The 15,612-nt window shown below is 39.5% G+C and overlaps 1 protein-coding gene across 10 annotated transcripts in view; it reads left to right on the top strand.

Annotated features, from left to right (window-relative positions):
- Positions 1 to 15,612, top strand: part of ANKS1B (ankyrin repeat and sterile alpha motif domain containing 1B) — a 397,248-nt gene that overhangs the window by 368,448 nt on the left and 13,188 nt on the right. For 9 of the 10 annotated variants that reach the window (XM_031507463.2, XM_031507479.2, XM_031507475.2 and 6 more), the window contains 3 exons: positions 985 to 1,113; positions 5,169 to 5,240; positions 15,517 to 15,603. In XM_031507463.2, the coding sequence (XP_031363323.1) occupies positions 985 to 1,113; positions 5,169 to 5,240; positions 15,517 to 15,603 (288 nt within the window). The remainder of the gene's footprint in view (positions 1 to 984; positions 1,114 to 5,168; positions 5,241 to 15,516; positions 15,604 to 15,612) is intronic. The other variant, XM_077783569.1, reaches the window with a different exon arrangement.

The raw sequence follows: 15,612 nt of genomic DNA, 5'->3' as shown, positions 1-15,612 counted from the left end.
TGTAATTGCAAAAAGACAGAGTTGCAAGAAGAGCGGATTTGAGAGGCAGTCCAGACCAGAGAGGATAGGAGAGAAGTCAGAGTGATGGCAGAGGGAAGAGGGCTTAGGAAGAGGAGAAATCCATGTGTGGGTAATTTGCAGCATGGATCTGCAAGGTAGAAGGAGCCCCTAAGGAGAGGTCAGCTCAGGTCCTATGGAGCCATGACCAAATGGCAAGTGAGACCCAGACCAGCACTGCCAGGCTGGGGACATTCCTGCACTGATGCCTACACTGGCTCTTTTGGAGGGAAGTGTGCTGCAGAGGGATTTGGCAGCAAACTGCACTCCTACCTATGTTCTCTGAGAGCTTTGAGGAAAGAAGGGAGATGACAGCTCAGAAAGGCAATCTCCTGTATCAATGAGAATGATGAATGTGGAAGGGCAATGTGAGTACCTCCACAGTGAGGCATCAAGAGAAGGTGATCAAAGTAAATATTCGTAAAGAGATTAAAGAATGCCTCATGTGTTTGAAGAATGTATAATAAGTCTTCAGATCAAAGCAAAGTCTCTGTTATTTAGCCATTTAAGAAAGTTAGTTATTGATTATATGTGCCGGATAATGGAAGGTGTATTAACTGTGCAGAAATCTTGTAAAACACACATCAGAATTTGTGAAAGTCATTTTTGTGCTTCTAATTATTTTTTTCAAGTGCTCTCATCCTATTATATGTATTGTAAACACTTATTTTTAAGGAATGTTTCCGGTGTCTAATGATTTTATTCTCAAAGCAGAGATTTAATTAAAGCCTCATTAAACACTACAGTAGATGACATTGAATTATAATTTAAATAATGAAAAATGTAGGAGTTGTGTTCCCTTATTTTAGTAATATGGCTCTATGTGTAGAAAATAAATACTTGTTAATTGAGCACAACAGTGGAGGGCTACTTTATAGTGAATTTTCCTGCACATACTCTTATATCTTGAACAACTGTGATTTTCAGACAGGAGACTGGGGAGAGCCTTCAATTACCTTGCGACCTCCAAATGAAGCCACAGCATCAACGCCTGTACAATATTGGCAACATCATCCAGAGAAACTCATCTTCCAGTCATGCGATTATAAAGCATTTGTAAGTGTTGATAAATATGGTGGTTTGATTTGGGGTAGATATATTAAACTTGGATTTTGATAGGCTGTTGTGTTTTAATTTCATTTATAATATTTTTTCATTCACTTTTAGAGAGACAGTTCACTACTTCTGAAATGCTGTAATTGTAATAAATGAGAAACAAGGATGCACAGTACTTTTTTGTTATGAATTGTGTGATACACTGCAGTCCATGTGGCATTAGTGTTAGAAAAAGAGTAAGTAGCTAAGTGTTGTTGAAGTGACAGTGAAAGCAAATGCCCATAGTTTTCATCTCTTACAAAATAGTAGTTATGAAAGAATAACAAAACATAATATGGGATCCTCATACCTACCTTAATGCTGTGTGCACAGCACTTAAAGTAAGTGTTGCCTCACCTGAACTTTATACAAGTGTTTTGGGAAAAGGAAATGGAGAAAAAGGAGGTGAAGGTCCCAAGTGTTTTCCATCTATGGAACAAGGGCACATTCAGACCTCTCCCAGCCTGATGGCTGCTTGAAGTACCCATAGCGTCAGATCCATCAGGGCAGGCCATACTTATTTTTACCTCCATGTGGCTTCAGGCAGTTACCACTTCCCATCCCTGGAGAAATGAATCTTCCCTCTACAGCTAAGCAGAATTAGTCTTCTCTGGCTGTTATAAATGTTTGTGGAGGAGAGAAAGGTCTCCCACAGTACAGAAAGTCATTGGAAGGCTTTATTTTTTTTTAATGAAAAACAGTTTTCTGAAATTATGAGTTCCCTGTCAACAGGGGTGGGGGAACTGGAGCTTCTGGGGAGCTTCAGCCCACCTTTTTAAATGCTCGCATTTCCCCTTCTGACTAAGGTGTAAAGCATTGTTGAAGCTGCTGAAGGTGCCTGCCAGCCCACTGTGTATCCTCTCTGGAGGTGGCCACCTTATGGCTGGCTTATGTACAAAGGAAAGGGGCTCAGTAGTTGCAGCGACTTTAGGATGATAGCTGGGGATTAACTGCTGGTCCAGGACGTGGGGTTGAGATCCTCTTCACTTGAAGGGCCTTGGATCTTTGGTGCTTTTTAGGATAATGCTCTGTTTGTTAAATTCTGCTGCATTTTGGGGAACAGTTGGAGGTTGCTGAGACAGAGCCTGGCTTCCACTGAGGAGGGGCAGAAGGAGTGTTACAGACTTGTCTTTCTGGAGCACATCTGTATCTTCCATCAGACCCTCATGGGGTTAAAAATTGCCATGCATGCAGTGATCATCCCTGGACAGTAACTAGAACTTCTGCCTTCCTCAGCAAGATGGTCAAGGACCATCTCACTGCTCTCAGCCTTGCTCTCCTGCTGTTCAAAACCTCCTTGCTCACTTCAGATTGAAAAGGAAGGTTAGCAACTTCTAGTTCTTGAAATATTTTTTGTAGTTCTCAGTGAAGTGAACATGTTCATCTCAAGTGCCTTTTCTCTTTTTACATAATCCAGCAGGAAATTCATAATCTAATGTAAACTTTCTAGTAGATTCAAAGATGGATCATTAAAGAAATGAAATTGGAATAACCAGGAATATCCAAGTTAGTGGTGATTGAGGAAAGACCTTCCTTTCCTAAGGACCATGTGTCATCCCTTTGTTTCAGTTCCTTGAGCTGTATTGACCTCAGCTTTATAGAGTAAAACCCGGGCTTGTAAGTTATAATTGGGGTAGCTTTTACTCTATGCCACATCAATCAGTTAAACTGTTGGATGTGTATTGCTCCCACATGCCCTGGGTGTTTGAGAAGGACTGTTTCCAAAAGCACAGAAAGTCAAAAGGAAGCAAAATTTCTTCCAAGTGTTTCAGATTTTTCTGACAACTAAATTGGATGGTACTGCTGTGATTTGTGTGTCTATTCCACAGTCCACCTTGGGAAGCATTTCTGAATGCCTTCAGCTGAGGCTTTTTGCTGCTGTGCAGATGGGACAGGTGCTCTCCTTCTCTTTCTTCCGTTTCTGCAGTAAGCAAAAAGCACTGCTTTTTTACTGTGGTGCCTGACCAACTAGTAGCTTTCAAGGAAAAAACAATTTATTTTACTGTAGTCTATAAAAAAATTAGAGAAATAAAACCAAACAACCCCCAAAGCAAAACAAAAAACACTCAACCATTCATCCAAACAACTAAAAAACTGAAGACATTAATTGCAACCTGCCCAGAGAAGGCTAAGGATTCCAAACGTGTCAAGACAGCAGGATTCGGAGAAAAATACAGTTAGGTTCAATATGGTTTTGTTTACTCTTCTAATTTCAGAGCTTGCTCTAAATATGTTGTTTTTCTTCAAGGGCAACATCAAACTGTCCCATCAAATTAATGCCCAAAGCCCTATTCACATCACTAGCAAGCCCCCAGCTGGACTCACAGCTGCTCAGTCTATGAATCTTTCACATCTGCAGTCCTCTAGGAATGCCCTTCATTCATTCCTTTATGCTTGTGCTTATCTGCTAGTCTTGATGTTGCTCACTGGCCCATTTATAATGCCCTATAAAATGTTTCTTGCTAATTGCTGTGTTGGCTCCTGTCTACATGGAAATATTTATGCATTTTCTTGCAGGTCAGGAACTCCTGCTGTACACAGTGTAAACTGAAGGCTTTAAAAAAAAAATCTCAGTTTAGGTCAGGAGACTAGACAACTGAACCAGTACACTCTGTGTTCAGTTCCAGCTTGCATTCATCTGTAACTGAAGTTCTTTTTGATACATTTTTGTCAAAGCTGAAGCTGGTTCACCATCTGGTTAGGACAGCTTAGGCTGTTTCCAAGAGGAGACATTCTGGTAGAGTGAGACAGGTCAGCAGTGGTGGGTTGCAGCATCCTCTGGAAAGTGCTCTCCACAGCGCTTTCTCTCCTCCTGCAGCCTACTTACTATATTTTCACAGTGGCATGACTTATCTTCAGCTCCCATGTTTCTCCCTTAGAACCAGAGACTTAGGAGAAGCCATGGCCTTGTGAAAATACAGAGATTAGGTGCAGGTGAAAGGGGCCTTGCTGTGCTCTCTGCTCAGTTGAGCCGGAATTGCATGTGACATCATGCAGAAATTCAGAAAGGTCCCGTTTGCACAGAGTTCTAGGAGCACATGCACACCCACAGGTGTGCACGCCTGCAGCATCTACAGGAGAAGTGCAGAGCGTGCTGTGGCTCTGGTTCAGCCCAGGTAGCCATAACAAGAGCCCTCACTGCTAGGTGGGAATGGCAGGGATGATGCAGCCTGCTCCATCCCTGGAGGAGCAGCACCATTCAACCATGGTGCAGGGGGGTACTGAGACCTCAGGGGAGCAGAGGCTGCTGTCAGGGTGCAGGAGAGCTCAAACTGTGTGTGCCAAGTGACACAGTGAGGGAGAGGGGCTGTGTCGCTGAGGCACTGCCTGCCTTGTTACCCCTGGAGATGAGCAGGCTCCTCTGAGTGATTCTCATGGTGCTTTCCAGTGAGCTGAGCCAGGAGACAGCACCCTGCTGCTTCCTCTCACACAGCCTCCTCCAGATCACTAAGGGCTTCAAAATAATAGTTCAGGGTCAGCCTTTCCTTAGGAAGAAATAATGGTTTATGCTAGTTTTAGTACAGATTTATTGTCTATCTTTGCTGACATCGGGCTCTATTTGCACGTAAATTAGTTACAGATTGAGAACACTGAGGTTAAGATCACTGCTGGCCTTCTCATCCACGTGATTGCACACATAACAATAGGAGTTTGGCAGATGGCAGCTAAAAAAAGCAAATTCTCCATTTCATAATCAATTTTTTTTAAGATGGAAGCTGTAGTATTTGTTCGTTGTTTCAGTAACTAAAATGATAAGCTAGAAGACTTTCAGATACTGCTTCAAAGAACTCCAGCTGATTCAATACACTTGTTGCTGTGCATTCTTGTTTCATGGGTTGATTAACACGTTAGTTTAAATGATTTAAAAGAACTGCAGAGTGAAAAAGATCTAAAGCAATATCTTAAGAAATTGATTGCTACCACTAGGTTTTTTAAAACATGTTTTGTGCATTTCTGCAGATGTCTGTCAGTTCTGGAATTTCAGTTAATCTAAGTTCAATGTATGTTTGTTCTAGTATTTAGGTTCTATGCTGGTAAAGGAGTTAAGAGGCACTGAGTCAACACAGGATGCATGTGCAAAGATGAGGGTAAGTTTGTAAACCTACTCCTTTCTCTATTGTAATAGTATTAAATAACTATAATTGCTTGTACTGTACCCTTTTTGCTTTTGTAATGTACTGTTACCCATTTCCTTTCCTTGCTTTTACATTGATATTCAATAGGAAATCTATTCCGTCTTATGTCTTAATTTGAAGTAATACAAAAATTTAAAGATAAATTTTTATTTTGCATGTTGTATCTAACAAAAAACCCCAAATGTTTGTATTATGTTTCCCATGAATCTTTGAGTATGTTTCAAAGTACTTCCACACAATATAAGCATGTGCATAGCCAATTGTTTTATAAACAGAATTTACAGTTTTTATATTATAATCTAGATTGAATTTTCAATGTTAAATATGTAGTAGTAAATATATAACATGTTATCAAACACATTGCTTTTTATGTATGGTCTAATCCAGCAGTCACATAATCCGATGGATAATTTTACTCACATGAGTACTTCCTTTAATTATGAGTTACTTACATGTTTTTTGATTAAAGGGTGGAATGGGGTCTAACTCAGCAGCTAGGTTTCCTTCACACTGTTAAGAATATGTTTTCTTGTGGCTCTTTAGCCTGATACTGGTTTGTAGAAAATTACAGTAGTGTATCTCCAAGAAACATTGCTGCTGGAAACACAAAACAAGCCATAGCTTGATTTATTCCCAGCTGTAGTTGTAATAAGAACACACCTGTTCACAGCCATGATGAACATATAATGGGCTGGCATGATTAATTAATGAAGAAAGTAATTGTTTGCTAATCTACCAAACATGTACAATTACCTAGATGAATGAGCAAAATCTTTTCTTCTGTGTATCATATGTCTCTTATGCAAGATGTCTCTGAGCACAAGAGATGGCATTCAGATCAGAAAGCTGGAAGATGTGTAAAATTCATGCAATCAGACAACCATTTCCTGCTGGTTACATGTGTGCAGCACACAGACTTCCATGCAAACTGTTTTTAGCTAAGGGCTGGCAGTAGTTCACAATTACTAGATTTCCTGAAGATCTGAGGCTTTTCAGCTAATTACATGCTTATCATTCCTTACCTGGGCTTAAACTCCTCTGAAAAAAACCCAAAAAATTTGACACAGAGAGAAGATCTACAGTCACATACACGTGTTCTGGGGATTTAATTGAGGCATACCATCTTCCAATCCAGTTTTGAAACTGTCAGTCTTAGCAGTTCAATTCCTTAGGCATATGCCTGTGGAGAAATTAGGGCAGAATTTGGCACTGTAGTAGCATATGACAACTTCAGTAAGTTTTCTGACTGAACTAGAAGGCTTAACATCAAAAAAGGCACTCTAAATAATTTATAGGCATTTTAATATATATTTCTATAAGTAATAATGTTAGCCAATTAAAATTATACAACTGAAAAAAATGAAGTGTTTGAAAACATATGTAATTTAAAATACACATTTCCTATATAAAATAAATAATGCAGTTGTGCTAGTTTTCTATAGTGCCATACAGGACACTTACATAATACAGTGGTGGGGTTTATGTACATTTCTTTTTTACGTTCTCTTTTGAAACAATTGTTCTGTGAGAGTGTTTATTTTGTGGTTTGAGGGTTTTTTCATTGCAAAGATAATTGAATAAAACAGTTTTTTATCAGGATTTCATCTATTCTATGTAGTCCTTTTAATCATGTTCCTATTCAAGTCAAAAGCAAAAACCTTTGACTTAATGGGAACATATTTTAGCCTGTTTCCCAGTGAGAAAAATGTATATTTTTTCCAAAACTTTCTGCTTCTGGATGTCTCCTGAAGGTTGCTGTCGGCAAATTGGGAGTCCAGGTTGTCCAAAGTCATCCTGAAATTTTGTTGTGATGTTCATTATTGTATTTAAGTAACCTTGGGTTATCATTGAAAAGCTATTTTCTGTTATAGTCACGTTACTTTAAATGTATTGAAAGGTACATTTCACTTACAAGAAAAAGGAGTGAAAAGGTAGATATGTTATTTGTCTGGCTCTCAGGTGCTGAATTCTTTACACTTGTCCAGTGTCTCCAGAGTCAGCAAGACCTTTACATAGGGTTTACTATGAACAATATTTTTTATTCTAGTATTTTATTTGTTATTCCACGCACATGTTGCAAAACTATAGCCTGCTGCAATCTGGAACGTGTTGGGTTTGTTGGGCAGTATGTCACATATAAACTTGTACCAGGTGGAGGTCACTCCCCACAATTTTTTTAATCTTTCTGGACTCAGCCACATAATGGTTTTATGGAGAATGTATGCAAATTAGGTACCTAATTTTTCTATCAATGTGGCTTTTGATTCTCCATTTTTTACCTAATGCTGCTCTCAAAAGTGTTGACATTCACTGGATGTCTTGCAGTCAGCAGGTGCACAAGGATGAAAGAAGTGTATCAGTGAAAAAAAATCTTGATCTTCCTTAATCATTTATGAATACAGAGAAACGACAAAAATGACATGTTTGCTGACTGCAGATCCCTCACTGTTAGTTGTAGATGCTCCTAGGGCTTTCAATTATTGCAATTGATGGGTTTAGTTCTCAAGGGAAGTGTCATGTGGCTATCCCTTATGTCTCTCCACAGAGGCTTACAGCAGCGTCCTTCTTATAGCTTAAAAGTGAAAGGAGATCCTAAATCTTCTATAATGTAAAAAAAAACCCACCAAGCATAAGAAGAAACAAAAGAACAACAAAAAAAAAAAACCAAAAAAACACCAAAACCAAAAACTGAGAACCTTTACCCCTTTACCTTGATAACTCTTCTTGGAAATCCACTGTGCCTCAACACTGGGGTCAAGGTTATACATGGGTTTTTTCCCCATCCAAACTTCAGATTCTTTCAACCACAGAAAATTATGGATATTTATCAAGAACTTCACTTTTCTATTCATATATTTGCTCTCCTTTGTATTTTACAGTTTCTTATTTGTTTCCAGCTATTTTCTCTCACAAATTCCCTCTCTAGTGGACAGCACTGTCTCCTTATCTCCATTCCCACCTGCTGTAAACTGACCTTTCTTACTTGGAGATTAAATCTTGCTGTCCTGGCCAGAACAGATTTATTAATTATATTGGAGAGATGCCTTCAAGAAGTTAAGAGTTCATCTTTTTCAGTGTGAAGTGGGAAATAGCACAAGTTGCATTTTCAATCAGATTGCTGCAATTTATCATAGGAACATGAAGGGAGAATAAGATGTGTTTGCATCAAAATAAAGGCAAGAGTTAAATTTAAATTTGATCTAGAAAGAGACTCTCTACAGAAGACTTCATTTGGCATTTACACATTGGAATTTCTTGACCACATGGGAAGGGGATTGTTTTATACTTACTGGTATGAGCACAGCCAGAAGGTAGACCCTTTCTTTGCAGCTGTGTTAAATCACTGATGTTGCATATACCAACTGAGCAGTCTAAACCAGTCAAATATTTACTGCAGCAGAAGGGAACTTAAATTTGGTTCTTGGATCCTGCCGCCTTCTTATTATTTTTTCTTTCTTAAATATTTTCTTGTTAGGAATAGGTTCTTAAATTTCAGGTCAAAGTTCTGAGGAACCAGCTGTTCACAAAGCAGGTGAAATATCTTGCTGACTTAAGACCAAAATGTCAAAGTTGGAGTTGCTATAAAATCTGATTCTCTTATCTCTGGAGAGGAAGGTGAAGCAGAGTTGACTCACTGAAAACAGGCAGCATGTGGGGCCTTTCTTCCTCCTTTCATTTCTTATGTAAAGAAGGAACTGAATTTAGATGGCAATCTCCTTGTTTCTACTAAACCTTTTCTTACTTCTCAATCTTTGTTTCATTTTTCCTCCAAAAGTAGAAGTCTACATATGCCTTCTGGTGAAACTCCCTGGGCAAATACCATGTCAGCATCAAAGACTATTTTGGGATTTAGATTCTTCAGTCTCTGCTCTTTTGAGACCTGCAGCTCTGTCTCTCTTGTGTGGCTCCTGCTTTCAGAGGGTCTGCAGTGGAACAAGCACATGGATATTACTCAAAAGGAAAAAATTAGTAGTGGTAGGAGGTCTTATAGGCATTCAGTTTCCATGCACATCCACATCATGCTGTACCATGTGTTCAGAGAATTGTACATCCTTGAATTCTGGCTGAAAGGAATCTAAAGGGCAGGAGGAATGCATAGGAATGTTTAGAGATACTGAAAAAGAAAAAAACAGTCTCACTCTCAACTAGCTGCATTACAGGTGCACCCCAAGTGCAACATTCATATTAATGATGTAGGTTGGAGGCATCCACTTATTGTAGAGCAGTAAAAAGTTTTGTACCATGAGGATTGCAGATTTAGTTTTATTCCAAGAAGTGTTAAATTATGTCAGTAATGCATTTTTAAACTTTTTGGACTGAGAGAAGTTAGTATTTGTTAAAAGGCAGATTGTATAATTGTATGTAAAAATTTGTTAAAAGGCAAAGTGGCTTCAAAACTAACTGGTCATATGTGGACTTAGACTTTTTATTTCAATTTCATCTCATGCATGACCTTGTCAAAGTGATTCATTCAAGCTGCTCTTCCCCAGCTGGTCAAGGAAGGTGATTGTCCCACTTTACTCTGTGCTGATGCAGCCTCACCTTGAATCCCGTGTGAAGTTTTGGGCACCACACTACAAGAAGAAAATAAAGCTGTTAGAGAGCGTCCCAAGGAGGGCCATGAGAATGTTGAAGGGCCTTGAGAGGAAGCCTTATGAGGAGCAGCTGAGGATACTTGATCTGTTCAGCCTGGGGAAGAGGAAACTGAAGGCAGCTCCTGCATGCCACTCTGCAACTTCCTCATGATGGGAAGAGGAGGTGCAGACACTGATCTCTTCTCTGTGTGACAGGACCCCAGGAAATGGCCTGAAGCTGTGTCAGGGGAGGCTTAGGTTGGGTATTAGAAATAAGTTCTTCACACAGAGGGTGTTTGAGCTCTGGAACAGCTCCCCAGGGAAGTGGTCACAGCACCAGCTTGGCAGAGCTCAAAAAGCATTTGGGCCATGCTCTTGGGCCCAGGGTGTAACTTTTAGGGGTGGCCCTCTGTAGGGCCAGGAGTTTAATTCAGTTATTCTTCTGGTTCCCTTCCAACTGAGATTTCACCAATTCTCTGAACTATTTAACAAAGTTTCATAAGCCTCAGATAAGTAGCAGACTTAGGGGTATGGTAGTAGGTGGTAGCAACACATGTTTTAAAATTTTCAGTCTGGTGCCATTTAGAATTACTAGTTGCTACCAGTTTGGGAAAAAGTTCAGATTCTTATAATGAAGTGGATTCCAATACATAATTGAATAGGAGACTTGCCAGCTACTGTGTTCATATTATTAAAAATCAATATAGGACGGAAGATTCATTTGCAAAAGCAGAAAGCCAAGATGAAGACTTAAGATTTTACAGGCTCATAAACTTTTTGTTGGAATTTATTTATGTATGGTGTTGTTGGTGACTTGTCATAGCTGAATAATGTTTCTGTACTGTGTATTTGCAATATCAAATATAATTACATATAAACCTTAAAAGTTAATCTGTTTTCATTTTGGCCACTGTATGAAAGCTGTGTAATCTAGTTATAAATGCATGTATAAGTACCCTGAAGTGGTCAACATGGCAAAGTAGAAGTACCAGAGTATCCCCATTCCTCTTGGCAGGAAATAAATAAATGAGATGAAAGATTTTTCATGTTACACTATGTGCTACAGTACATCAAGGACTTACTTGGACACCATTCTAAGTGTATTTCTGAATTTCTTGTTCAGCTGCTTTGTGTGGTTATGTACTCAGAGATGCCATTATTTGTTTGTACACTGCAGGAGCATTCAAAGGTTGAATTAGTGCTCTCAGTTCTGCACAGAATAAGGTATTGAGGTGCAATCCTGTCTTGAAAAAGTTAAAGGCCCTTTAGGGTTGCAGGTTTTGTATTTGCTTTTTAAAAATAGACCACTAGTTTATATTACTTTATTAAGTCCTCTGCTTCTTAAGCCATTGTTAATTACCTTGATTTGTTAGGCATGCTGGCAGGGTGGATCTCAAATTTGGATTGATAGCTGGATTTTATTTTATATTCTAAATAAATGTCTAGCAGTTCTAGACAGCCTTTAACTCAAAATCAATATGCAGGTGGAAATGCTTTACCTACTTAAGACAATTTGTAGTACTACTATAATATGAAAATAAGTTTAGGCTCTGGATATGGGAGTGATTTTTTTTTTTTTTTCAGTGAAACTTAAGGAAATCCATGAACAAGATGAGAAGCAAGATTGCATTCCCTCTCTTGCTCTCTCTGGCACTACTGCTCTTGCATCTCCTTGTGACCCATTTCAAAAGGAAAAATTGGGACCCTCACTGTCCGAGCCTAGGCAGGGTTTTGGCATTGTCCTACATAATGGCAGCAGTGGGTTCAGATGCAAACTCAGAACAGTCTTAAGTTCAGACCTTTACTGTTAAAAAGCAGTCACTGTAGTGACCAGATAGTTATGCAGAAGGTACCTTCTACCTTCTTCCACTCAGCTGATCTGCACTGTGGGTGCTGAGGGGATGAAGCAACTTTGTTCCAGCAGCTGCATCAAAATATAGACAAGACTGATACTCCAGATATCCAGTATTTCCTGAAGAGAAAGATGTTCTGTGTCTTTTAAGGAATCTGGGGAAACTGCACATGTATCAAATTAGATTTAGGATGGTGACACTTTCTTCTATCTTCCTGTGAATGCACACAAGCCTGTTTTATGGTTCTTGAATTATACATGGCCTGCTTTCATGTAGTCATTTACCTGTCTGGCAGCAAGGATTTCAGAGGTGGCACCAAAGCTCAGTCTCTCTGCAGACTGTGCAGGACAAAGGCTCCTAGGTGCAGGAGCACTGCACCCATGGAGATGGGGCATGCACATCTGTCCTGACGTAGGTGACCAGCTGATCAGCAGCAGGCACCGGCAAGGAGCCTGGAATAGGCTTGCTGTTCACCCAGGTGATTCTCCTAAAGAAGTGTATTGAAATCAAGAGCCAGTTACAGTCACAAACAATGGAATTTGTAGGAACTATGACCAGTTCCAGGCTAGTGAGCACCTGCCCAAAGACAGTGTCCTGTCACTATGATTGCTTCTTTGTGAGATGAAATCTAATCCTGCTTCTATGGTATGAACATGCCTTGGAGCATGAGACCGTATGTCAGCATGCACATGACATCCAATGCCAGCCTTCAGCTGTGGCTCCTATAACTTTGGCTCAAGTCCATATGCTTCCCATAGAGACACCAGATGGACAAGAATATTTTGTCATCTCATTGTGTCCTCATGGAGTTAGTACGATGGCTAGAACCGTAAAAACCCAAGGAAAGGGAATACTGACTTCTTCTCAGATTCTGGGCACAGACATGGGCAGAGATGCCCACTTGGCCTGCACAGAGGTGTGAAATGTCTGACCAAGAAAGCCATGGGGCTTCATCTCAGCATTCCTAGAATTCAGAGCCAAAGCACGTACAGGGCGTGAGCAAAAGGTATTCATAGTGTATCTCTGAATTCACACGTTACACATTCTGGCAGGCAACTCCTTCGTTAAAAAGAAAGCAAATAGTGTGAGCTCACCATGACAACTCAAAACTGTTGAAGCCTGGAAACTGCTTGGAAATAATAATTATCTGGTGGACCTCAGTTACTGTATCACTAACAGTTGAGCCAAGGAATAGAGCCGAGTGTTCTTCTTGATAGCACTGCTGTAATAACAAAGGATGTTATTCCACTGCCCAGCTGTTTGTTTCAATGGGAGTACAAGTGCAGAATTGCTGCCCCACATTCTACACTGCACTGCAGTCTTCCAGAACACCTTCCAAAACAAATCCTGGGGTTTGTACGGTTTGTAAGCTGATGAGAAATAGCCTGTGTTCCTTACCAGCTGAGATGGTTTGGCTTAATAAATTACAAATGTCCATCAGTCTCTGATTCGTTTCCTAATTTGCCAGCTGTAATTTAATAGCATCTTGATGAGCTGTTTCACTCAGAGACAGTCTTCTGGCAGTTTGCAACCCTGATTAAATACTAGAGGTCAGGTCTGGTCAAGACAAACCCAGGTGAATGTGGAGCAGATGAAGATGATTAAATTACAAACTACAGGTCTAGAAGACAGACGTAATGAATACAATGTGGCCTGGCCAACAGGATGCTTCACCTTTATGGCAAATACCAGACAGTGGGAATTATACTGAAAAATTAAAATATGTGAATTTAGTACCTGTGTTTTTATAGCATGTTGGAGAAAAGGAATTTTGCTGTTAAGGAGGAAGGAAGGAGGTAATTACAATAATCAAAATGGAAAAGAAAGCTCTCTTGTGTGTAGCTGTTGGACTAAAGTGAAAGGACAAAAGTAGAATGATTGCTGCCTTGCCAGATGATTAAAGTGATATTGTGATATTTGTGGCTATTTTGTCTAGTATGAGCATAGGCGGTGTTCATTGCTTTTTATTCTGATAGATTTATGTATTGCAGCTTCTGTACAGTTACTGTTGTGCCTTCTGTGCATTGAAATTGAATTTTATGAAAAGATATGTTTAAAGATCTGTTAAAGTGACACACACACATAAACACAGGTAGCTGCTTGCTCTGCTTTTGGCAAGGATACCTTTTCTTTCTCCACTCAGTTCAGAGGCATGCAAATCAGATTAGTGTTTTTCTTCAAATTTTGTTAAAATTCTTCAGGATGTTTTAACATTTAAGCTTTCATTTCTCAAAAGTGGTGAGCATTCAGGGTGAAAGGAGTTTTCTCTGGGATAAATTGACACTTGATTGCTGTCTCAAGTCTCTCGTCATTTGATGTGGAGAGATCCAACAAGCTCTCTATTACACAGATGGGTGGGGCTCTCCTTGAAACTGTATTTAGAGGTTTTAGCCTGCGTGGTGGCATGGACACTAATTGCAGAACATAGCTGGATCTGTAACTTTGAATTTTATGCTAACAAAAATGGACCCTTGTTTGATTCTGGGAGTATCAAGAGCCAATAAGAAGACATGATCACAGGGCATTTTTTTGTTTTAAGTTTCTGTTTATTTTGCTGTCTAGTGTTAGCATTGCCTATTTTTTCAAACATATTTTTTTTAGTTGCAAATCATGTTTTCAAGTTTCCATCTCTGCTTCTTTGGGCTTTTTTTGAATAATACAAAGCCACCACAGCTACTTTTGTTCAGCTGCTTTAATGATTTTCCTATGCGCCAGTTCTAGACTTTTCAGTGTGTTTACACTTTCTTTCTGTGTGCTGATGTTTCTTCATGTTTACCTGTATCTGTCAACAGTTCATTTCCTCTCAGGAAAATATTTGATTGATCTGTGTGATTGTTTGCAGTTAGTCCCATAAATAAGCATTTTCTGAATGTTACTATAGTAAGTTTTGTGTAGAATAGTCTAGTCTATCATTGTCGTCAACCTTAAAATAATTCAAATCAGTTATGCCACATTTGGGGGTTTTGTTTGGTTGGTTTTGGGGTTGTTCTAGTAAATTTAATCTGTAAACTGAAGATTTTTTTTTTCTGCAGAGAACTGAAATCTGCCCCAAATATTTTCCCAGTCTGTTCAGCAGGAAATATGTTTGCTGTGTGCATCACACTGAAGGCACACAGAAGTAGCCTAGCATAAAAGGAAAAACAATCTTATGGGAGGGCATGAACTGTAGGTAGGAGAACCTGGCACTGAGGGAATTCAGAATAAGCCTCTGTGCTAATTCACGTGTAAAGCAGCTTCCAGTTGCAGCTGCACTGGAAGTGCAGACAGCCAGACTGACAAGATACAGCTCTGGGCTGACAGATTGACTGGCAGGACTAGCGGGCTGCAAGGATACCTCATGTCACAAGTGCAGCTGCAAAGAAGGGGAAAACAGGGAAATATTTCTAAATAACAACTAATTACAGCAAAGAAATAGTACTACAAGAAGTACTGTGGTGTAGATTCTTCCAGCTGGGAAGGGCAGGAGAAGGGGAGGGAGGCAGCAGTGGATGGGGCATATCAGATAGGTGTCCTGAACACAAACGGTTTGGGAAACACTGGTTGCATGGCTCGTCTTTTTAACCCTGGAAAAGCTACTTTATTCTCTTCTCATCGCGCTAGAAAAAAAGGAGAATTTTTACTATCCTCACAATTAATTTAAAGCTATTTTAGTTTTCTAAGTACAAGAGAGCATAAGCCCAGAGCACAGCCAGCTGAAGAAAAAGTAAAATATTTGTTTAACTTAGGTATTTAATCAGGAGAGCACTGTTATTGCAATGCAACACGACTCTAAGAATAATAATATCTTCATTTTGATTTCAGAAGTCTACAGAACAGATGAAGAAAGTACCAACCATTGTCCTGTCTGTATCTTACAAGGGAGTCAAATTTATTGATGCCACAAATAAGGTATGTGCT

Source organism: Lonchura striata, chromosome 5 (genome assembly GCF_046129695.1).
Source record: "Lonchura striata isolate bLonStr1 chromosome 5, bLonStr1.mat, whole genome shotgun sequence".
Lineage (NCBI taxonomy): Eukaryota > Metazoa > Chordata > Aves > Passeriformes > Estrildidae > Lonchura > Lonchura striata.
The sequence above is the reverse complement of the archived record's forward strand: the minus strand, read 5'-3'. Positions and strand labels throughout refer to the sequence as shown.